This window comes from Humulus lupulus, chromosome 5 (assembly GCF_963169125.1).
Source record: "Humulus lupulus chromosome 5, drHumLupu1.1, whole genome shotgun sequence".
Classification (NCBI taxonomy): Eukaryota; Viridiplantae; Streptophyta; class Magnoliopsida; order Rosales; family Cannabaceae; genus Humulus; species Humulus lupulus.
In genome coordinates this window covers 96,076,281-96,101,094 of record NC_084797.1, presented here as the reverse complement: position 1 = coordinate 96,101,094, position 24,814 = coordinate 96,076,281, and the positions used below count along the sequence as shown (strand labels likewise).

Genomic DNA, 24,814 nt, shown 5'->3' with positions numbered 1-24,814 from the left:
TCACTATTGGGTTGACTTTTGGAACTGAAAAGATTATGAGTGCTCACGTCGCAAACTTGTTGTGACCAACCTTCACTGGTAAAGTCAATGGTACTCTAGGAACAAGATACAACTAGAGGGGTAAAACGAAAATTTTATTCCCTTTCATTTAAGAACCATTAATAGAGAATTAACGATGTATGTAATGATTATATCAATGGACACTTTATTCTTTATAAAGTACTCAGTAATTATATGACTATAATTATCAAAAGTTCAATCTCATATTTTTAGTGGAGTAATCATTAGATTAATAAATATGATTATTTTTTTTGGTAAATCAGAAAGTGTATATTAACTTCAACTATTGATCCAAACTATCCAGCACCAATTGGCCTGATTAAGATCTATACAAGTACATTCACTTCACAAATGATCAAACCAATTATTTTCTATATGTGTTAATTTCCTAGTCAAAACCATTGTGATCCTATATTTAACCTCAGATTTAATATACTGTACAATTAGTTCTACTTGCTTACATCTGTAATTCAACAAAGTTTCATTTCTATTTGATCAGATCTGATACACCATAGCAGCGATTGTGACTGCAAATACTCTCTTCTTGAATCGAATATGACTGCTACGGCTGAGACTTCTTATTAAACCTTTTAAAGAAGTAGCTGAAGTATTCCAGTGTAACAATGTCTTAAGTTCTTGTAACACCCTACTACTATACAAACAATCAAAGTATATATGCTGTATAGTTTCAATATCAGCTCCAGAGACCACACAATCTGCTTCTTTACAAATCTTGAGTCTCTTCAATCTCTCTCGAGTTTGCAACCTTCCCATCATAACCAACCAAAAAATAACTTTGTATCTAGGGATAGCTAGTCGGTCCCATACTACATATTGCCAATAGACTGAGTCAAGCACAGGACAAGGCACCTTATATCCTTACTTTATCTGATACATCTCAGTTGAGAACTTTTGAGTATCTATGCACCGTTTAAACATGTTTTTAACAGCCACAATTTGCTTCCAGTACCAGCTACTCGACAATGGAACTTCAAAGCTCCACCAATCAGCTACTCCCAAATATACATGATGAACCCATTTAATCCAGAGATTATCTTTCTTTGCTGCAACAACCCATACGTATTTCCCTATTGCTTCAATATTCCATTCTATCACATTCTGAAATCCCAAGCCTCCCTCTTTTTTTAGTTTACAAAGTGATTCCCAAGCCACATAACCCAGGCCATGATAATCAGATGCACCTTTCCACAAATAGGCTCTACAAATGGAGTTTACTTTCTGAAGGATTCTCTTAGGCAGAAGCATAATCTGAGACCAATAAGAATGAATGGTAATCAATACCGAGTTGATCAAAGTAACTCTCCCATCAAAAGATAAGTTCCTGGAGCTCCAAGTTTTGATTCAAAGAACCATTTTATCCAACAATAGATCACACTCTAAAGCTGATATTTTTGTTGAACAAATTCGTATACCAAGGTACCTAAAGGGCAGGTCAATTTTACAAAAACCTGAAACAGCAAGGACCCTTTAAACATCCCTTGAATCCATTCCACAACAATATATTGCTGATTTAGTTTAATTTGGCTACAATCCTGATGATTGAGAAAAAAGCTTAAGTCCTTGCAGTAAGAGGTAAATAGACTTAAAATCTCCATGGCAGAATAACAAAACATCATCAGCAAAACATGGATGATTTAGTTCAAGAGTGGCACATCTGTCATGATAGATAAAATCTTCTTTCTTCCCTACTTTCCTCATAAGACGGGTCAAGTACTCCATGCCCAGAACAAATAACAGAGGAGACATTGGGTCTCCTTGTCTAAGGCCCCTGTTAGCTTTAAAGTATCCATGCATAGCACCATTCATCATTATAAAGTACCTAGGTGTTCACACACAAATCATAATGAGCTGAATGAACTTATCAAGGAACCTAAATGCTCTCAACATCTCTTCAAGGAAGTCCCACTCAATAAATATGATTATTCAATCAAAGAGCTTTTATTAATAATATAATATTTATTGGAGCTTGATATTATAGGTTCATAGGTCCCCTGGCTAGCTCTATCAACACCATATTAAGGTCAGAGTTGATACAAGGGTATAACAGTAATTTGGGAATTGGAGAACAATTTTGTTCTTTTGGTCAAGTATGCAATTATATGATAATTGAGGTTGAATAATTAATTTAGAATTAATATTTAATTTTGAAAATATATTTATTAATTTAAATATATAATTTTTTTAATTTAATATATATAAATAAATAAATTCAATTTTTTAAATTAATTATTTTATTTGAGTGGGAGAAAATAAAATTGGTAAGTCAAAAATAATTTTTGATTTATTGAAGTTTAAAAGATGATGATAATGATGATCATCAATTTGAATTTAGAATTTTGAATTTGAATTTAGAATTTAAATTTTGAAATATGGTTGTCATCTTTTCCTTAAAAAGATTAACGCCTTATTTTGTGGGAGATTGATTTAGTTAAATAATTTAATAAAATAAAAATGCAAAATCCCTGAAAAGGGAATAGCAGTACACGCCTGACACAGTCCAAGGACCGTGTCATGCGTGTACCACTATACAGATATTGTATGTGTGTAGTTTTATTTTATTTATTTAATAATTTGAAAAATAGTTTTCCAAATATTGTAAGTTAGACTTTTACCTAAAATCTAATCCTATCATCATTATTATAATATTTTATATTACTATTATTATTAGGAATAATAAGGTAACATAAATCTCTATATATATGATATAGAAGAAGAAGAAATAAACAAGAGACACAAGATAGAAACACACAACAATACAGAGAAAATTTAGAATAGTTCTCAGAGCTTTTGTCAGACAAAAACTCTCTTGATTTCTTCTTCTTTATTCTAGCCATTCTCCGACCTTAATACAAGTTCTCATGTGTTGAGAAATACTTGTGATTCCTAAAATATAAACTCATGTACTTTATGTGCCCACACACATCTTGAGGTGGAGAGACCACTCCGGAAGATCCTGGTTTGAGTACTCAAAGCTTTGATAGGAAGATCGATAAAAATACAAAAAGATTCAAGGACACTTAATAGGCTTCAAGAGGTAAAAGTTCATGTTCTGGATATTTCGTATATATATGTTGTATATATAAATATATTGTATATTTATATATATTTGTTGCATGATTAATAGTAATGTATGATAATATTTCTGGATTGTTTTCTTGGTCATATAAATTGTTTATGTGATTATTGAAAAATTTTGTATGTTGTTGTTGTGATGTTTCATAAAAATAAAACAACAACGGCCCCACCACGCAAAGTTTTTCACTGTGTGCTCTGATTGGTTTTCCAACAGGAACCTAGATCTGAAGTATGATTATTTGTTGGATATCCCAGAGGTACTAGAGGAGGTTACTTCTATAGTCCGAGAGAAAAGAAAATATTTGTATCGACAATTGCTACTTTTCTGGTAGAAGACTATATGAGGGACTTCAAACCTCGATGTAAGGTTATTGTTTACCTAAAAATGGCTCCTGATGATGTGGCAAGAATTTCTTACACATGGTTGGCACGTGGTAGTTCTGAGTGAAGGGATCCTGTTCGATCATCGACCAGATAATTATTGATTCATCAAGTCTCGCGGTTAGGTGCGACCAGTCTGGTCGCATACTTCCATTTACTTCCTTTGAGATATGCAATCTTGTAATAATTACATTCATTATATTTATTTTTATGACCTTGATACGCTGATCTTAATTGTAATTAAGGCCCATCAGCCCATGTAACCCTCTTGAGCCTATAAATAAGAATGAGAGGGCTCAAGGAGAGGGACTTTTGGAGGAATTTTTTATTTTTGGATTCAGAGAGAAAAGAATAGTGTGATTATCCTTCGAAATTGTAATTCTCCTAAGACTGGTGAAACTCAACAACCCTAGTTCTTTGATCACAGTATTGGGATTCAATATCAAAAAGAACACTAAAGTGGACGTAGGTCATTACCACCTAGTTGGGGCTGAACTACTATAAATCGCTTGTGTCACTTTCTTTCCATTTGATTCTCTTCTTGATTTCCTTTTTGTTCTTTGTCGTTTATTTAACTCTATGTCGTTGACCAAATCAAGGGTCAACAGTTGTACTTGAGGAGTTACTTGGTGATAAAATCACACCACAACCGACTACAGAAGTTGGAATAGAACAGACCAAAATTTCAAACCAGAATACTACAGTAGTCTGTCATAGTGGGAGGGTTGTAAGACGACCAGTTCGTTACATTGGATCCATAGAAGCACAAGTCGCAATATCTAATGACAATGTTGGCGACTTGTTGACTATTGGTCAAGCGATGAATGATCCTGATAAAGAACAATGGCTTGAAGCTATGAAACTCGAGATGGAGTCGATGTACTCCAACTTAGTTTCGGGAACTTGTAGATCCGCCCCAAGATGTAAAACCCATTGGGTGCAAATGGATACACAAGAGATAGAGAGAAGTTGATGGGAAATTAGAGACATTCAAAGTGAGGCTAGTAGCTAAAGGCTACACAGAGAAAGAAGGTGTGGATTATGAAGAAACATTTTCTCCTGTGGCCATGCTAAAGCCAATCTGGATCCTCTTATCCATTGAGAATAATTTTTACTCTGAGATTTAGAAAATGAACGTCAAAACGACTTTTCTAAATGGCCGCCTTGATGAAAGTATCTTTATGGTACAAACAGAGGGTTTCATAGAACAAGGCAAAGAGGAAAAGGTTTGAAAACTATAAAGGACCATTTATGAACTTAAGCAAGCGTCTAGATCATGGAAGATAAAATTTTACAAAGCTGTTAAATCTTATGTTTATGATCAAACAGTCGACGAGCCTTGTGTATACAAGGAAATTGATAAGGACAAAGTGGTCTTTCTAGTTTTATATGTAGATGATATATTACTCATTGGGAATAATGTGAATAAGTTATCTAACATAATAAGGCAGGCAGATAAGGCATCTAAAACTCGAGTTTCCTTCGATAACGGTAACGAGCAAAAAATAAGAGAATAGGAGAGAGAACGAGAAAGTTGAACGTGTTTTCTATTTATGTCAGGTTACTTAGAGTTCAAGTAACCTTAAGCAAATCCCAACGCTCGGGGTACCAAAAATGTCCCCGAGGGTAAAATGGTCAAAATCCCGAAAATTCCCTCCTAATCTTGCTAACTCAGAATATATCCTCAGATATTTATTACTATTGCCCAATATCCTGGTTTTGTACTAAATACCCAAAATACCCCTTGACTCATCCTGAGTCGAGTATTGGTCGTGTTGTGACTTTCCCGCTAACTTGCTCTCTAGGATCGCCTCGTGTCGAGTAACCCAAATATGTCCACATAATAATTTGGTCTCACACATACATCACATATACTCCAAATATACCCATAATGGGCTCAATTATAAAAATTGCCCTTCTGATAAGAAACATACCCACATGCATAATTAATATACCTAAATATGCATATCTAGTCATATTATAATATAACTCACATAATCATATAATGATACACATATATATGACATAAACAGAAAACACGTTCCAACAAAGTTCCATTTATTGGCTTAAGCAAGCATCCAGATCATGGAACATAAGATTTTACCAAGTTGTTAAATCTTTTTTTTTTTATTAAAATTTCGATGAGCCTTGTGTATGGTGGGGTTTTATACCCTAATTAAAACTCGATTTCTTTGTAATCTCATTTTATTATCAATAAAAGAATAGAAATCCATTTTTGACATGGTCAATCACTTTGCTCACATGTTTTATTTTCATGATTATTTGTTTAATATAAACTTCTATTAAATCTCGAGCATATAGCTAATCATATTTATAGTGACGTAGTCAAAGTGGAATAGAAATATGATTATATGTTCAAAATAAGTTAGTCCTAAGATTAGTCAGGGCAAAGGATCTACATTGACTTGCCAATCTATGATATGATCTACTTACACATTGTAGTGTTATGTTATTTCCAGAACATTAGTAAAGTAGAAAAGATCGGATGTATTTGTTACATCGGAGTGGATCGATATTGATAGTAGATAGGATAAGTAAACATAAAGTTATTATCTATTCTAGTCATATCATATAGTTGATCATAGGTCAATTCAATCTCAATTCTGAGTGGTTAGTATTCTAACTGATTGTATAGTTTTAGTTCATTGACTTTTTTGTTACCAACTAACCCTACGGACTAGCCCATACTTACATCTTGGGAACTCGGTAGTATAATTGAGTGGGAGTGTTAATCATAGATATAAACATCGATAGCTTATGATGAAGAAATGGTATGAATTCACTCTCAAAACAATAAATAATTAGAATTTTGAGATTACTTTGGGGTTTGTAAGTTTGTTATAAGATTGGTTTGTTTGGTTTGTATGCTTATGGTATATTTGAGCCTAAATGACTTTTTCAACTACCTTTACCTAAATTGTTCAATTATAAGCCACGAAATCCTATTTATTTTTTAACATGTGTTGTGTACATTAGTAGAGATTTGTAAGTATAACAAGCTTATGGGATAATGATTGATTGATTGATTGTAATGAAAAAATTGGTGATCATGAATCGATTCAAATGCATTTTATTTTTTAATCTTGATTAGGAGAGTTTTTAATTTTTGTTTGAACTTAAGTGAATTGGAAAAATGTTTTGACTAAAATTCTGGATTATTGTTTGATTTTCCTAAAGATTATATAAGGATGTTATTCATAATATATTGAGTCTTAAATTGTTGTTGTTGGCATGATTCATTTGTGTTGGTTGGTTTAGGTTTTTTGTTTGAATTTTGTGTTCTTTACTCGAGGGTGAGTAAAGGTTTAGTTTTGGGGAGTTCGATAGGATAGGTTTTTAATACTTTTTAGTCTTAGTTTTTTAAATTTAATATTATTATTTTATATTTTTAGTTCTTTTTATGCGTGGTTATTGCATTTTTCAGGTTGTCATTTGTTAAATGGATATTTGAGAAATATTTTAAAATTTATTTGAAATATTATCTTCAATCCAACGAAAAAATAATAGAAGATATTTATTTGAATCGATTGGAGAAGATAAAAGAGAATTCAAACTTAAATTGTTGGAAAAATATGAGATATTTTGAATCTGAGGTAGTTTCTGTATTTTGACCATATCTCTCGACTCACTTATCCGATTTATATTTCCTTAGTGGCGTTAGAAATATTATTCAAAGACCTACGAAAGCTCATTTCACAAGAAAATTCAAATTCGGATGTTTTATGGTGATATTTGACCGACAAGATTACACAAGCTAAAGTTACGGGATTTGAAATTCAAATAAAGATATTTTGGAGCATTATCAAGTAACAAATGGAAACATCTAGAAAACTCTTTCCACAACCTTATCAATATAAAAAGAATGCTTTAGACTATTTTAAATCTCTCTCTTTCTTCTTGACCTCTCTATATTTCCTTTCATTCTTCTCTTATTTTTATATTCTTTTCCATGAACTAATTTTCTTTTCTAGGGTTTTAATGTAGTCTTTTGATACTCAATAATTAGTCAATGAAAGTTTTATGATTTCTTCTTCATACATGTGATCTATTCAATTTGTGTTTAATGCTTGTGAATTCTTGATCATCATTTGCATGATTTATATGATTTTAATTAAAAATCTGAAAAGTGAGATAAATATGATATATTTGTTTAGACACAAATTTCGATATTGCAGGAGAGTACCTGTATGGTTTGTGTAGTTCTTAGGTTTCTATGTTTAATGTCTGTTGTATGTTGAAACTTATCATAGACATGTAGAAAGTTTGCATATAGATTGAGATTTATATATGCTAATAAGAATATAGATTGCTTTAGCAAGCCTGCTATCACAAGGAGAGAAAGAATAATAAAAAATGTATTGATGATATAATAGAGTGGATAAATGATGAAATTAAATACCCCAGGTTTTTCATCCATTGAGTTATTTGTTTCTTTTAATATTCAATTGTTAATTTAGTTATTTTGTTCTTTCTCTTTTTATTCTTGAAATCCAATTCTTAGTAACCAAATAGAACTAAGAAATTAATTTGTTGGTAATTAATATTCAATCCTCGTGGGAATGATACTCTATTTATCACTTTATTACTTGTTTACAATTGCGTGCACTTGCGTAAATAATTTTTGCAACAATTTTTTGGCGCCGTTGTCGGGGATTGTTTTATTAATATCTCTATAGTAGATTTTTATTTTAACTTGATTATTTTTATTTTATTATTGAACTTATGTTTCTTTACTTTGTTTGATTTTGCGAGGTAAAAAACATGATTCATTTTACTCCGTTTGGGGGAGATTTAATGAATTGGTGGAGAGATGTTATCACAATTTCTCAGGGGGGGGGGTGTCTTACACTTTTATTTTATAATGGATTAGATGATGCAACAAGATGTTGGGTAAACTATGGAGAAGAGGTAACTGGTGAAACTTTATTAAGAAGATGTCATGATGATATAATGGAGTTGTTGAATTATATGGCAGATTTTGATTACCACTGGCATTGGGATCCTTCACTGCAACACTGGAGTCACCAATATCCTCTATCATTCGAAGATCCTAATATTATACCCCAACCATTCGAGCATGAAGAGCATAAACCATAAATTTAAGAAGAAATTGCTCAATTAAAGAACACATTAAATTTAATGGTCCAAAATATAGAGTGGTTTAAGGACAATTACTCAAACAAATAAGGTTGTGAGATATATTCGAATATTGTAGAATCACCAATGGTTGAGCCATTATAAGAGATTGATCGTAAAGTTGATGAACAAGAGACCCTTCAAGTTATATTCACTAATTTTTTTTACTAAGTTGGATACTTGCTTCGTAGATAATGATAATGGTGTGGTGAATGAAGTAAATTCCATGCATGATCATCATGTTGTTGACGAATAAATCACAAGCATGTTTATGGATAGCCATGTGGATAGTGAAAAACAATCAAAAGGGTTATATGATGAATTCACAAATTAATATGAGGAAAATATGACTTTGGAGGATGAGGAAGCACCTGCAATCATTGATTTGTGTTCATCAATGCTTCAATCATATACACTGCTAGTGGATCCATATTTTAAATTAATGACTCCTTCACTATTCTACATCCTTTATGGGCTACCAAAGTTTTCTCCCCAAGCTCATCAGTCAAAGTCTTATGTTGTTAGAGTGACGTGCAAGGTAGATTCATATCTTGGAAAGCTTGATGGCATTCAGAATGACAACTTTCAAGTTGTCTTGTATGACACTTATTATGGGTGTCGACCACTAATTGATGTGTTTCGACATAAAACACTGAGGACGATATATGAGAGTCAATACAATGGAGCAATGCATTGGATTACAATGAAGTTTCCTTTTTCTTTTCATTTATTTATACATTGGGGACAATGTTCAGATTAATTTTGGGGGAAGGGAGTTGATTTTTATTTCTTTCCTCATTGTAGATATCTTAGTTTAAAAAGTTTTGTTAGTTTTATATTTATTTTATGTTTAGATTAGTTTTTGTTTAGGGTGTTAGTGTAAATCAAGTTGTCAATAATTAGCCAATGATAATATGAATGATCTGTTGTATAAATTGAATAGGGGAATGAAACTATAAAAATATGTGTGCTTTGTTGAATAGTTTTTTCCATTTTTATGTTGTCTACTTCAATAATTGAGAGCTTAATCATGATTTCTAATAAATTTTATGTGATTGAATATTATTTATGCTTGCTGAATTTTTAAAATAATAATAAAATACGAAAATGTTGTTATTCTAGAACTTGTTTGCTTATTTTTCGAGACGAAATCCTAGATGATACATGCTTAGGAAGATGATTTAGGCAATTCTTTGGAACGTTTGAGCCTTTCAAGCTAACCTTGATGTATTAAATCCTTAGTTGCCCATTTTTGAGCTTAATGTATATCTTTTTGTTATTTGACACATATTTTGAGCCTATTTGAGATTTTGTTATTTTCTCTTCCCTTTGATTTCTAATATGAGCATATGAAAAATGATTGGGGAATGGTTTGTAATTGGATTTATATTTAGAAATTTGTGTCAATAGAAGAAGAAAAATTGAGAGAGAAAGAAAAAAAGTATGGAAAATAAACTACACTGCAATTGAAAATATAAAAAATTATGTTTGGGAGAGTGTAGTATCATTAGAGAAAAAAAATGAAATGAAAAAAAGGAAAAAAAAAACATGTGTATGAATTCTCTCTCAAAACAAGAAATAATTAGAAATTTGGGATAATTTTTGGGTTTGTAAGTTTATCATAAGATTGGTTTGTTTGGTTTCCATGCTTATGGTATATTTGAGCCTAAATGACTTTTTCATCTTCCTTTACCTAAGTCGTTCAATTATAAGCCATGAAAGTCCTACTGATTTTTTAGCATGTGTTTTCTACATTAGTGGAGATTTGTAAGTATAGCAAGTTTATGAGATAATGATTGACTGATTGATTATAATGAAAAAATTGGTGAACATGAATTGATTCAAATTCATTTTATTTCTTAATCATGATTTTGGAGAGCTTTTATTTTTGTTTGAACTTATGTGAATTGGAAAAATATTTTGACTTAAATTCGGGATTATTGGTTGATTTTCCTCAAGATTATTTAAGCATGTTATTCATAATATGTTGAGGCTTAAAATGTTGTTGTTGGCTTGATTCATTTGTGTTGGTTTTTTTAGGATTTTAGTTTGTTTGTCTTTTGGGTTCTTTACTTGAGGGAGAGTAAATGTTTAGTTTAGAGAATTCGATAGGATAGGTTTTTAATACTTTTTAGTCTTAGTTTTTTTTAGGTTTATTATTATTATTTTATACTTTTAGTTCTTTTTATGTGTGGTTGTTGTATTTTTTAGGTTGTCACTTGTTAAATGGATATTTGAGAAATATTTCAAAATTTATTTGAAAAATTATCTTCAACCAAGATAAAAAACAATAGAAGATATTTATTTGAATTGATTGGAGAAGATAAAAGAGAATTCAAACTTAAATTGTTTGAAAAATCTGAGATATTTGAATCTGAGATAGTTTATGTATTTTGATCATATCTCCCGACTCACTTATCCGATTTATGTGTTCTAAGTGGCGTTCTAAATAATATTCAAAGACCTACGATAGCTTATTTCACAAGAAAAATCAAATTTGGACGTTTACGTAGTTTTATTCAACCAACAACATTGCGCAAGCTAGAGTTACTTGATTTGAAATTCAAATAAAGATATTTTGGAGCATTATCAAGTAACAAATTGAAACATTTAGAAAACTCTTTTCACAACCTTATCACTATAAAAAGAATGTTTTAGACTATTTTAGATCTCTCTCTATTTCCTCTGTTTCTTCTCTTACTTATTTTTCCATTCTTTTCCATGAACTAATTTTCTTTTCTAGGGTTTTAATGTAGTCTTTTCATACTCAATTATTATTCAATGCAAGTTTTATAATTTCTTCTTCATACTTGTGCTCTATTCAATTTGTGTTTAATGCTTGAGAATGCTTGATCATCATTTTCATGATTTATATGATTTTAATTCAAAATATGAAAAGTGAGAGTTAAATATGCTATAGTTGTTTAGACACAAATTTCGATATTGGACGAAAGTACCTGTATAATTTGTATAGTTTTTAGGTTTCTATGTTTAATGCCTGTTATATGTTGAAACTTATCATAGAGATGTAGAAAGTTTGCATATAGGTTGAAATTTATATATCCTAATACGTATATAGATTGCTTTAGTAAACCTGCTATCATAAAGAGAGAAAGAATAATTAAAATTGTATTGATGATATAATAGAGTGGATAAATGATAAATTAAATACCCTAGGTTTTTCATCCATTGAGTTATTTTTTTCTTTTAATATTTAATTGTTAATTTAGTTATTTTGTTCTTTTTCTTTTTATTCTTGAAATCCAATTTTTAGTAAACAAATAGAACTAAGAAATTCATTTCAGATAAACAGATTAATCGATGCACTAAGAAAATCCCAGAGCAAATAGATGAAATAAATCACAATATAATTCGAGACCAATGGTAGAAAATTTCCAAAAATTCGGGCTTACCACGACCTCCAACACATTTTCTAATCAATATGGAAGAACCGAGTCTCAACACTAAGATCTAGCCAATAAATATCTCCATCAAGGGTAACTATTGAGTTACCTAGGGCATCACTACTTATCAAAAAGTAAATCACTCACAAGGGTAACCATCATGTTACGTAGGGCATTGCTGCTATTTAAGAGTGTAATTGACGTTACATGGGTTTACAAGGACTCCTAAGTTAATTCATGGTGCTGGCGAGCAGTTGCCCCTACGGTGTTCAACCTCACTCAAACTTGGCAATCCCTAGTATCTATAGGCACTCTCACTAAATGGCCAATATTCACGGATGCTATCCGGGAATAACTTATCAGAGGACTTGCTCAGGTTCTAACCGTTTAATGATTAAGTAAGCATGAGGGCCCCTAGATCCCATTCATTTTGGCACCCCTATGTTTAAACGAGCAATCCTCACCTCTTGTCCATTCGTCGCGGTAGTGAACCAGACATAGTAAAAGCAAACAAGCAGTGCGACGAGAATCAACCGTCTAGGATATGACAGATATCTGCCAGTCATATTTTATTAATTAACACCTATTAGACAAATGTCTCTATGTAAACTTTCTATGACAGTGTATACATGTGCATGTGTCTCTATACTAACATACATTACACTAGTCATTTCATTTTGTAGCCACACAATAGAAGTTGACTTACCTTGAGACCTTAGCTCTATACTAACATACAAATTTAACAAAAAATGTTTTCATTTGCGTAATACAATGGCGGTCCAAACTTGGTCCCGAAATTAAGAATACTAAAAAACAGTTTTGTTACCTAAATTTAAAATAATATAAGTCACTCATTTATAAAAAAAAAATTAGTGTTTCAAAAGCTCAAATTCATGTACGCCATCTAAAAAACATCACAGTACAATTTATTTTTACAAAATCAGTTATATTGTGGATACTTGACCCCTTGGAAGTCAAGCAACTACCATAGCCTTATCACATGACCAATAATAAACTTTAAGCATTAACTATATAAAATAATGCTTAAAAATAAAAACAATCATAGAAAGTAAATTTTGTACCTCTTGTTGTTCTTGTTATAGTATTTGATGTTTCAACTAGCTTTAGAACCTTCAAAACTCTTTTCAAACCCAAAAACAACTTCCCCAACAACATATATAGTTAGTTATTGAAAAATCTATGGTTAAAAACTTTTAAAAATCCGGTTTTTGAATCTTTTACCTTAACGAATCTCTTCCAAGATCAAGGCATATGCTTCCAAGGTTTCTAAGTGCTTTTGGTAGTTGAAAAGGGTGAGAAAAGTTGAGAATAATTTTTTGACAAGATGAGAGTGAGGGAAGAAAGGACATGATTGGTTGGGAGGATGGACGAGCATAGACAACTCTCATAAAATATTTAAAACACTTGAGTGTTTTTACTTTATGTCACTTTGTGTCGTTAACATTAATTAGATGTGATTAAAAACTTATCTCAATTTCTATAACATTTTTCAGTCTTATAAAGTTTTTTTGAAAAAACAAAACTTAACACATAATAATTAAATCAAATGTCTCTCACATTTAATTTAGTTAATCACACAATACAATTTAACCTAAGGTCCATTTATGGAATAAAATTCCACAATTAGGCAAAAACTTAAGCATTTAACACAAAATGCCCTAAAATTTCCATTTCCTCTTGATTTTATTATTTTTGACCAAAATTTAATTTTTATGAATGTATTTTATGCCCAAAATATATTTGCCATAGTTTATCATTTTATTTTCTGAGATTTTTAACCGATTAGGGTTTTTGTGTCGGTCCAAGACCGAAAGTCTTATCTTGAATTTTAATCACACAATTCATAATTTGGCAAGCAATAACTCATGGAAATAAATTCCAAACAAATATAATATTATTTAAAATATTATTCTTTTCTCGGGGAAAAATATCCCGATCTGAGTTGTTTAAAGGTACCCGAAACGCAAGGCATTACAATACCTATAATTTATAGAGGTTTCGTCCTCGAAACTTAAAACAAATGAGGATACAACTCCTTAATCATGTCTTTTCTTTCCGAGGTCGTCTCCTCTATGTCGTGGTTACACCATTGCACCTTTACCAACATCACGATCTTGTTCCTCAACAGTTTTTCCTTCCAGTATAGAGTCATCACCGGCTTCTCCTCATAGCTGAGTATATGCGAGGGATCGTGCACATATTTTCTCAACATGGATACATGAAACACGTCATGCACATTAGACAAGGCGAGCAGAAGAGCTAAATGATAAGCTACTTCCCCGATCCTCTCTATGATTTCGAAAGGTGCAACAAACCTTGGGATAAGATTTCATTTCTTCCTGAATTGCCTAGCCCCTTGCAGCGGAGCTACCTTTAGTAGCACATTATCACCAACCTGAAATGCTTAGAGTCTCTTGCATTGATCGCCATATTTTCGTTGTCGTTCTACTGAAGTTTGCAAGCATTTCCTTATCTGCCAGATGTCCTCAGTAACCTGATCAACGTCATCCGATCTGAGAAAATTTATTTCACTGTCCTCGTGCCAATGAATTGGTGATTGAAATTTCCTTTCGTACAAAGCCTCATGTGGAGCCATCTTGATGGCATCATGATAGTTGTTGTTGTATGCAAAATCTATCAACCGAAGCTTCTCATTCCATGTCCCTTGAAAGTCGAGCGCGTAGGCTCTTAGAATATCTTCTAGGGTTTGAATTTTTTGTTCGTTTTGACCATCTATTTGTGTGTGGAAAGAGGTTCTGAACTTCAGTTTAGTACCCAACCTTGTTTAGATTCTATCCCAGTCTGCTGAGGTGAAACGTTTGTCACGATCAGATACGATGGAGTTGGGTACACCATGCAATCTCACTATTTCTGGAATGTAAATACCTGCCAACTTATGGGCCCCATAAGTTACCTTGATCGGCAAGAAATGGGCAGACTTAGTCAGCCTATCTACGATAACCCAAATGGCATAGTGCCCCTTGGGAATGGTTGGTAGACCTGTGAAAAGTCCATAGTGAGCATCTCCCATTTCATTCCAATTTCTAGGAGCTAGAACAATCTGACTAGTCGTTGATGCTCAGTCTTTATTTGCTTACATGTGAAGCAGTGTGACACATATTATGCTGTCTCCTTTTTCACCCCAGTCCACCAAAATTACATCTTCAAGTCTTGGTACATTTTCGTGGTACCCGGATGCAAGGCATAAGGAGCTGTCCCTCGAAAAAGATAGGCTTCTTTATGGTACTGAATTAAACCAGATATAATAAAAGAGATTAAACAGTAATTAATTCCTACTTTAATTATGAACCATTAATTGAGGATTGAATTGTATGAAGTGATTAAATCGATGGACACCTTTTATATATTTAAAAGTATTCAATAAATAAATGTCTATAAAAACAAGAGTATAGTTTCATATTTTAATTGGACTAATATTGAGATTAATAAATTAAAGTCATTATATTAAAGAGTTGTAATTAATAATCTAAATTTATTGGAGCTTGAAATTATAGGTCCATAGGTCTCCGAGATGGCTCTATCAACACTATTCGAGTAAGAGTTGAAATTGGAAAAAATCAGGAAAAATGGATATTTGGAAGAAATTTGTTCATTATGGTTAAATATGTAATTGAGATAAATTAAATAATTAATATATTAATTTTTTAAATTAATATAATTTTTTTAAATATAATGGATTTTCTAAAATAGCATTTACATAATTAATTTTGAATTAATTAGTTTTATTACTTAAATATTTTGACAATATATTTATGATAATTCAAATTGGATTTGAATTTCAAATAATATTTATTTTTTAATTAATCTAATAAGACAAGTTATCAGGTTTATATATTTTAGAATAATAAATAAAAGAAAGTGGCTAGAGCACATCCCTGAAAACAGGCATGTGTTACACGCCAACTAGAATGCATGCACTGTAGTTGGTGTGTAACAAGGTCCAAGAATAGGTCTTGGATATTTCTTTTATTTATTTAATTATTTAATAATTGATTTATAATTTGAATTTTAAAATTTAATTAATTCTTTTATAAATTTATCTGATAGAAATTAGTTTCTAGGTAAAAGAAGATGATTCTAGAGAATTCTAAAGTGTTTCACAGAGAGAAAAATATATCGTATTGTTTTTCTCTATCTCTTAAAATTGTCTCAGACCTAATTTTCCAAGATCTCAAGTGTAACGCCCTATTTCCTTAGAGTCGTTACTAAGTGAGTTTTAAACGTGCAATTAACTCGCTAATCGAGGTTTTAGGTTAAAAGTGTAGCTAAACATTAATAAAAACCATATAATTTGAAAATGTGACCATTCTTTGAAATTAAAAAGTGTTATACATTTGGGATCCCAAAATACTATTTAGAAATATTTACAACTCAAAATATGATTAAAGTCAACTAAACAACAAAATTAAGTTTAATACAAAACATCTCCCAAAAATACCCCTGGCCATGGCAGGCAGGCAGGCCGAACATGTACACGCCGCTTCACGTTCTTCGTACTCATGGTTGATTGACCTTTCCCTTGCCCATACCTGCACCATAGAGCACCCGTGAGTTGAAGCCCAGCAAGAAAACTCCACACAAGAAATCAACATATGCATAACTATCAATCAGCTTATAACAAAGCCGCCAACAGGCTAAACACATAACGGCCATGCAGTCCCAGGCGCTTTACCAGACCTTGGGTTCGCGGTCTACACCATGAGGATGTCCCAGGCATCCGTGAAGGGTCTCACTCTAGTGACTTGCACTCCCAGCCCCTTTCCATACTCGACCATGCCATTCTCAGCCTTCATCGTTTCCGACCTTTGCCGTACATTTATAAATATGCAACACATAGTATAAAATTAAAAAATAATTAAGCAAATACAAACATAATTAATAGGGCTACGCCCTACAACACAATCACATAGGGTCGTGCCCTACAATACAAACTATAGGGCCACGCCCTGCTCTATGGGTACAATAGTGTTCTTACTTGTGTCTCGAGCTTTCCGAGCACCGATTTCCCAAGCACAGTCCTCTAGTTTGAGCCTCGCTAAAAGCCTAGTCACAACGTATCAACAATATCCATCCATCAAGTTCTGATCCATTAAATAACTTTGGGTTAAAATTCTAATCTCTGGGACCTTGAATTTTATCAATCCGGGTGATAAAATCCATTCCGAGCCGTAACTTTTGGATTCCCGAGACTAAAACCTTCTCGGGGTCTAAAAACCCACAAAGAGGCGTGACCCCAAGGTCTTGTGTCGCGGCCCGCCTCAACTAGAAATCCAACCTCCCTTTTTTGCCTATGCGCGCCGCGGCCCGCCCCTCTTCCTGGCCTCCGAAACGTTCTAGAGGGCCGCGGCATGGCCGCGACTCACCAAGAACAATGCCGCGGCCCGACCCTTCGAACCCAAAAAAATCTCCCATTTTCACAACAAAAACCAAGCCAATGTACCCAAAAATCAATCCCACATCTCAATTTAATTATTATAATAATTCTAGAATGATCCCAGCAGCAAAACCTAACAAAACTAATCTGAAAACTCATCTAAATAATCAAGAGTGATCCACCATTCAACTTACAAGCAGAAGCTTGTAACCTTAGCGAAACTCAGCATAAACTCAGACAATTTTAATACTAAACCTCTTAACTCAAAGAAGAATTCAGGCCACACTTGCTCTTCAACTTCCCAAGCTTACTCCTCCCACAATCCAAGCCTTAGATTTATGAATTCCTAGCTCAATTCCCCTAGAATCTTCCTTAGCCTTCAAGCTCTCGAAGAGAGAGAGAAACCGAGTTATAGGGCGACGATCGATTTATGGCAAGCATCTCAGTGTTTCTTATGTTTGTCTTACTTATCCTAAGTCACTTAAGTTACCTCCAAGCCTCTGGGTACCAAAAACGTCACCGAGGGAAAAATGGTAAATTTTCCCGATATTCCCTCCTAAACGTCCTAACTTCAAATATATCTCCAATTATTTATTTTCATAACCCAATTACCCAGTAAAATGTCTATTGCTCGAAATACCCCTTTTCTCACCCCAAGTTAGGTATTCGAAATACCGCTCCCTAGGACTGTCTCAGATCGTGCATCTCGTGGTGACAATCACAATATACACAAATATTGCATTTAGGCCCTCAACGGGCTAAAATTACAAACATGCCCCTAATAACCACATGGGACCCACATGCATATTTAATTCACCTAAACATGCATTTCTAATCACATACTCATCAAATTCACATATTAAAATAATAAATCACTTATTGCCCTCCAGGCACGCTAATCAAGGGCCTAAGCCATATTAGAAAATTTGGGTCGCTACATCAAGTGTTGAGTACATCTTATGAATTAGAAATTTTCCCACCATTACTCTACGTTCCCACACACGTCTTGAGGTGTAGAGATACATCGTGGAAGATCTTGGTTGAGTACTCACAAGACTGTTTCATTGGAGTTACTAAAAGATAGCAAGGATTCTTGATTGTTCTAAAATTGGTAAATCCTTATCATCTTTTTCTTTCTTTATGAGTAATGTTTTTCATATTAATGGATCTGTTATTTAAAGATTGTTTAAATAATGTTTTTTTGAAATCTCAGTGCCCACCACCACTTGCTTTCCGTTGCGCACATGGTAAACCAGTTACACACAACTATATGAATAGCTGTATATTTTTTTAGCAGTAGTAGAACTTATATGTTAATGCTAAGTTTTGTAAATCCGTTAGGATAACTAAGTTCAACTAACGGACACCTTGGACTAATTTTTTAAATCCATAGGATAACAGAGATCAATTTTTGAACCGTGTACAAATCTTTGTTTATATGTAGTAAAGTTTTATATCTGCTTTGTTTATTGATTTTCTATGTTATGTGGATATGTTTGGTGTAATTAATTATATATTAAGTAAGTGTTTGTGCTAGCACTAATTCCTCACTATTACCTCTCTAAAGAAAAGTCTACGTACGAACAAAAATGACACCCACGATAGGAGCCCAACAAACTTAACCTACTTTCACTGAACAAGTTCAGGAATTGCAAAGAGCTTTCTAGGAGAAACGAACTTAGCAGGACATGATAGGAAGCGATAGGCCGATGCTGAGGGTCGTGAAGCAGAAATGTTCCAAAACTTGTTGCAACGACTTCTAGCATCGTCAGTGAATGTTCAAAGTATCTTGGTACCACTCTTTGTAGAGGTACAAGTTCCTAAATCGTAAACTGAGGCCAAACCAGTTGATGTGCTAGCTCTTGTACCTGTGGCTATCTTAGAAAGTTTTGGAAAACAAAATCCAACCATTTTCGAAGGGACTATGGACCCTATGGTGGTAGAGGAATGGAGAAGCATCTTGGAGTGAATCTTAGAGTTCATTGATGTGATCAAATGAGATGATGTTGTGTAGGCAGTTTATATGTTGAGGAAAAATGCTTGTATTTTTTGGGAGGCCGCCAAGAAGAATTATAACACGACAAATATGGAATGGCCAGAATTTTTACAGTTGTTCAACTCCAAATATTTCAATAGGGCGGTGGTTGATTATAAGGTTGTTGAATTTTCTAAACTAAAGTAGGAAGCTATGAGTGTCCAGTGGTATGTAAAAAAATTTGACCAATTACCAAGGTTTGCACAAGACTTAATTAGTACAGAAGCCAGCAAAATGGGGAGGTTTCTGAAGGGGCTGGTGCATATATTGTACAGTTTGTTGATACCAGGAAGACATGCCTGGTGGAGCGAGAAATTCGCCAAGAATCATGGGTTTTACAAGAGACGAATGAAACCCAGAGGGTTAAAGAGAAAAAAATTATTCTGACCAGCCAAGGCCAGTTTCAGGCCAACCGAACTGAACCTATGGCAAGATGAACTCCTTGGTTCAATTAGTGCTTGAAGAGGAAATGGACAAGTAGGTCCGAGGAATAATAATAGTGGAGAAAATAGGAGAAAGACAAGACCTTGAAAATTGGCCTGTCTTCACTAAATGCAATCGACGTCATACAGTCAATTGTAGTTCCAGGGTCTGCTTTTCATGTGGTGGCCTCAAACATTTTGCCAGAGATTGCCTGAGTTCAGCTCCGAAAGGTGGAAATGTGTAATGACCCAACTATTTCTAAGACCTTGGATCATTAAAAACTACTAGACTTAGCTACTACTTTTGGAGAAAACATAAGAAATAATCATAACTTTATTAAAACTCTAAAATAATTATTGTATCAATAACATAAATTATAAATTATAATGAAATATGGCATGGGTACCCATTCTTTGTAAAACATAAAATATAACTTTAAATCAATCGTTCAAAAAGTAAATGCAGAATTACAAAAGAAACATAATTCAAAAGACTAAATAAACGTCATCCTCGATCGACACGCAGTCCACTCAGTCCATCCATCCTTAACACACAAACCAAGCTACCAAGAATCCTTCCGCCTCCAGAATCACTTTCCTGAATCACACTAAAAAAAATAAAGGAGTGAGCCTAATGCCCAGCAAGGAAAATCTACTAACAACATATATCATAAATGAAAAGCATCAGACTATATCATAACCACATACTATAAAACATATATCACAACTCTAACCCATGATCATGGTAATCTTGGGGTTTGCTATCTTAGCAACTATAAGCCCCAAGCAACATAAAAACATTGGGGTTTGATAGCTAAGCAACTATAAACCTCAAGCAACATAAAAACATTGAGGTTTGCTAGCTAAGCAACTATAAGCCCCAAGGACTACAAGACATATTCATAAATATCATAACATATCATATCATAACAAAACATATTATAACATAACATATCATAACATAACATATTATAACATAACATATAAGCATATAAAATCTATCCTATTTTCCTTACCAAAAGCCGGGATATTTGGAAACAAGAACGAGATTTAGAAACTCCTATAAACCAATAGTATAAAAGGGTGAGAATCTTTAAGAATAAAGATGAATATGGGAACTAAACCATCAAGAAGAAACTTACCAAGAAAGACCTTAAGTTTCAAGAACTTAAATACGTAATCAATAACAAGAGTTAGAATCTGAATACAATAAACTAAAGAAAACTAAAGAATTATAAAGAACTGGACTTAAAGAATAGGAATACCTTGAATGACCTTATGGATTGGTAACCTCAAGTGTATCTCTCTATAGTAACACTATCACCTTGGAGGCTTTAATCAAATGCTTGAAGAATGATGAAAATGGCTGAGCACTAGGTCATATTTATAGATTTCAAGGAGTGAAACTAACCCCTTTTAATTTGAATAAATAAATGATTATAAAATGAAAAAGATTTGAATTTTCTTTCAATTGACACCCAGAACTCGGTCAAAATCGTTCAAAAGCAGGTCTAAGTGGTTAAGGGTATTTTTAAATTTTAAAAAGTCAAACTTCCAAAACTATTCCCATGGAGCTGATATATCGCCCACCCTAGGCGATATATCGCCTCCCCCAATATTCCCGATGCTTGTTCGATCGTTCGTGCAAAGTCGACGTGCTTTCCGTATCTTCCGTTAGGCGATATATTTGCCCCTATGTTGCGATATATCGGCATATGTAGATCTATTAAACATGTATTTCACTTTGTCAGCATAATTTGAATTGGATAAATAGCTTTGACTGATTCATAATACGATCCTAACAGTTGCTGGAAGGTTCTAGAGCTTCTAGATCTTTCTTTTATTAAAACTATTCATCAAAATACTTAATTTCCTTAATAATCATTATTATGACGAGTGTCATGCTCTTATTGGCTCTATCTAAACCTTAGGTTACAATAAATAATATATCTATGACCAGCAATATTAATCAAACCTTATATTATAATTAATATTCTTAAACTATAGGTTAAACTTATAAAATCCATAACTGTTGCTACTAAATTTCCACCTAATTCCCGACTTGAACCAAAATCCACGGTAACTAACATACTACTAACTAATACTAACTACTGCTACTACTACTATCTAACTAGGCTAAGCAAACATTCTGGGACTCTACAAAATGGCCAGTATAAATAGATAGGGGTTGCGCCTCGAGTCTTACTCTCACCTAAGGAGAAAATGGGGCTAGATAATCAGAAATGGTGGTAGCTCAGATTGCTATCGCCCAAACTTTGGCATATGCATTGATGGACAATGGTGCATGAAATTCTTTTATATCTTCTTCATTCGTGGAAAAGATAGATAGAAGGCCTGAGCCTATGTCTGATATGTGTGAAGTATCCTTACCTTCGGGAAAGGATATGCTGGTGCGATGATGGGTTAGAGCCGTACCAGTCTGGGTAGAAGGATGTGAACTAACAATTGACCTGTTAGTGTTGGAATTGCACGAATACGATGTCATAATTTGTGTAGATTGGTTGACCAAGTATGGACCTATCTTTAAGTGCAAGCGCAAGATAGTAGTGTTCACCCTGGTAGGCGAGCAACCATTTGAGTTCAAGGGCACAACTCGAGAAAAGAAATGGCCAATGATCTCGGCACTAAAGTCAAGAAGGATGCTTGATGATGGGTGCATTGGATACCTCACAAATGTCATGGACAAAGAAATGGAGACAATGCTACAACCGACTAACATACCAGTGGTATGAAGATCTCCTGAAGATTTTCCAAGGTTACCACCAGATTGAGAAGTGGTGTTCAAAATAGAACTAATTCTAGGAATGACACCGATCTTAAAAGCACCATACCGGATGGTACCAGTGGAACTCAAACAGCTACAGGCACAATTACAAGAGCTATTGGACAAGAAGTTCATTAGACCCAGCCATTCTCCATGAGGTGCTTCAGTCCTGTTTGAGAAAAAGAAGGATGACTCCATGAGAAATTCCATAGATTACCAGGAGTTGAATAAGGTAACAATTGAGAACCGATATCCATTACCCTGAATTGGTTATTTATTTGATCAATTACAAGGTGCGTCGGTATTCTCGAAGATTGATCTGCGATCAGGATATCATCAGCTGATGGTGAAAGAGTTGGACATTTCGAAGACAACTTTTTGAACTCATTACAACCATTATGAGTTCATAGTGATGCCCTTTGGACTCACTAACACCCTTCAATGCATATGAATTTCATGAATATGATGTTCTATGAATACTTAGCTATGTTTGTTGTCGTATTCATAGACGACGTCGTTATATATTCTAAGAAGAAGGAGGAGCATGCAGTGTGCACATAGAACTAGTTTTGTAGCGGCTAGAAGAGAAAAAGTTGCATGCAAAGTTCTCAAAGTATGATTTTTTTGTAAGAAAGTAAGTTTTCTTGTGGACATGGTGTTAGGAGAGGAAATTTTAGTAGACCGAGCCAAAATTGAAGCCGTAAATCAGTGGAGACCTACGAAGAATGCACATGAAGTTCGAAGCTTCCTTCCGTTAGTAGGTTATTATAGGCGATTTGTGGAAGGCTTTTCCAAAATTTCCTCACCAATGACTGCTCTTACCAGTAAGGAAATTAAATTCAAATGGACAGGTAAGTGCAAACAAAGATTTCAAGTGCTTAAGAAGAGGCTGACAACTGTTCCATTCTTGACAATCCCTAACGATACAGAAGGATATGCCATTTATAGTGATGTGTTAGGACAAAGGTTAAGGGTAGTATTAATGCAGAATAGCAAAGTCATAGCATATGCCTCTTGACAATTGAAGAATTACGAGAAGAATTACTCTACACATGTTTTGGAGTTAGCAATAGTGGTGTTTGCAATGAAAATCTAGAAACACTACTTGTACGAAATCCACTGTGATATTTATACTGATCACAAGAGCCTTAAATATTTCTTCACCCAGAATGATTTAAATATGAGGCAACATCGGTGGCCAGAACTATTAATTGATTACGGCTGTGACATCCTACACCACACGAGAAAAGCAAACAAGGTGGCAGAGGCTTTCAGTCAACAACCGATGCTTAACTTGTTTTCTGTATGATAAGTACCACGAGAGATAAAATATGTCTTCTCTACTATAGATTTAGAGATAGTGATTGGCCAGTTAAAAACCCTCTTGGAACAACCAACTATTATGGAGGCTATTCGGGGAGGATAACTTGTTGACCCGTGGTTCCAGAGGCTAACTAATGAGGTAAAGAAAGATATGAGGCCGGGATTCCATATCTAGGATGACAGGGTGCTAGGAAAGGGTATAATTTGTGTTCCTGATGATGAAGAGATAAAGAAACAGATTTTACATAAGGCTCGTAATGTCCCTTATGCTATGCACCTAAGTACCACTAAAATGTGCTAGGACTTAAAGAAGTACTTCTGGTGGCTGGGAATGAAGAAAGAAGTGGTGGAGTATGTTGCTCACTGTTGCTAGGTTACTACAACCCTTGGAGATTCCAGAATGGAAATTGGAGATGACTACCACAGACTTTGTTTAGGGTCTACCAAATACACTTAAGGGAGAGGATACCATATGGATTAGTGTAGACAGATTAACCAAGTTCACTCATTTTCTGCCTGTTAAGATAACTTACACAACACATAAGTTACCAAATATTTACATATCAGAGGTGGTAAGACTTCATGGAGTACCCATCTCTATTGCATCTGATTGTGATAGGCGATTCATTTAAGCATTTTGGGAAAGAATTCATACCAGGCTTTGTACTACACTAAAGTTTAGCACCGCCTTCCATCTCCAAATTGATGGCCAAAGCGTACGGACTATCCTAACCC

The 24,814-nt window shown here is 33.7% G+C and overlaps 1 protein-coding gene across 1 annotated transcript; it reads right to left on the bottom strand.

Moving 5' to 3' along the window:
* Positions 1 to 555: 555 nt before the first annotated feature.
* Positions 556 to 1,887, bottom strand: LOC133779312 (uncharacterized). Its single transcript, XM_062219288.1, has 4 exons — positions 1,610 to 1,887; positions 1,432 to 1,501; positions 944 to 1,329; positions 556 to 826 (listed from the first exon to the last, which is right to left on the bottom strand). Exons 1-4 carry the CDS (start codon positions 1,885 to 1,887, stop codon positions 556 to 558), a joined length of 1,005 nt encoding a protein of 334 aa, XP_062075272.1.
* Positions 1,888 to 24,814: the final 22,927 nt, after the last annotated feature.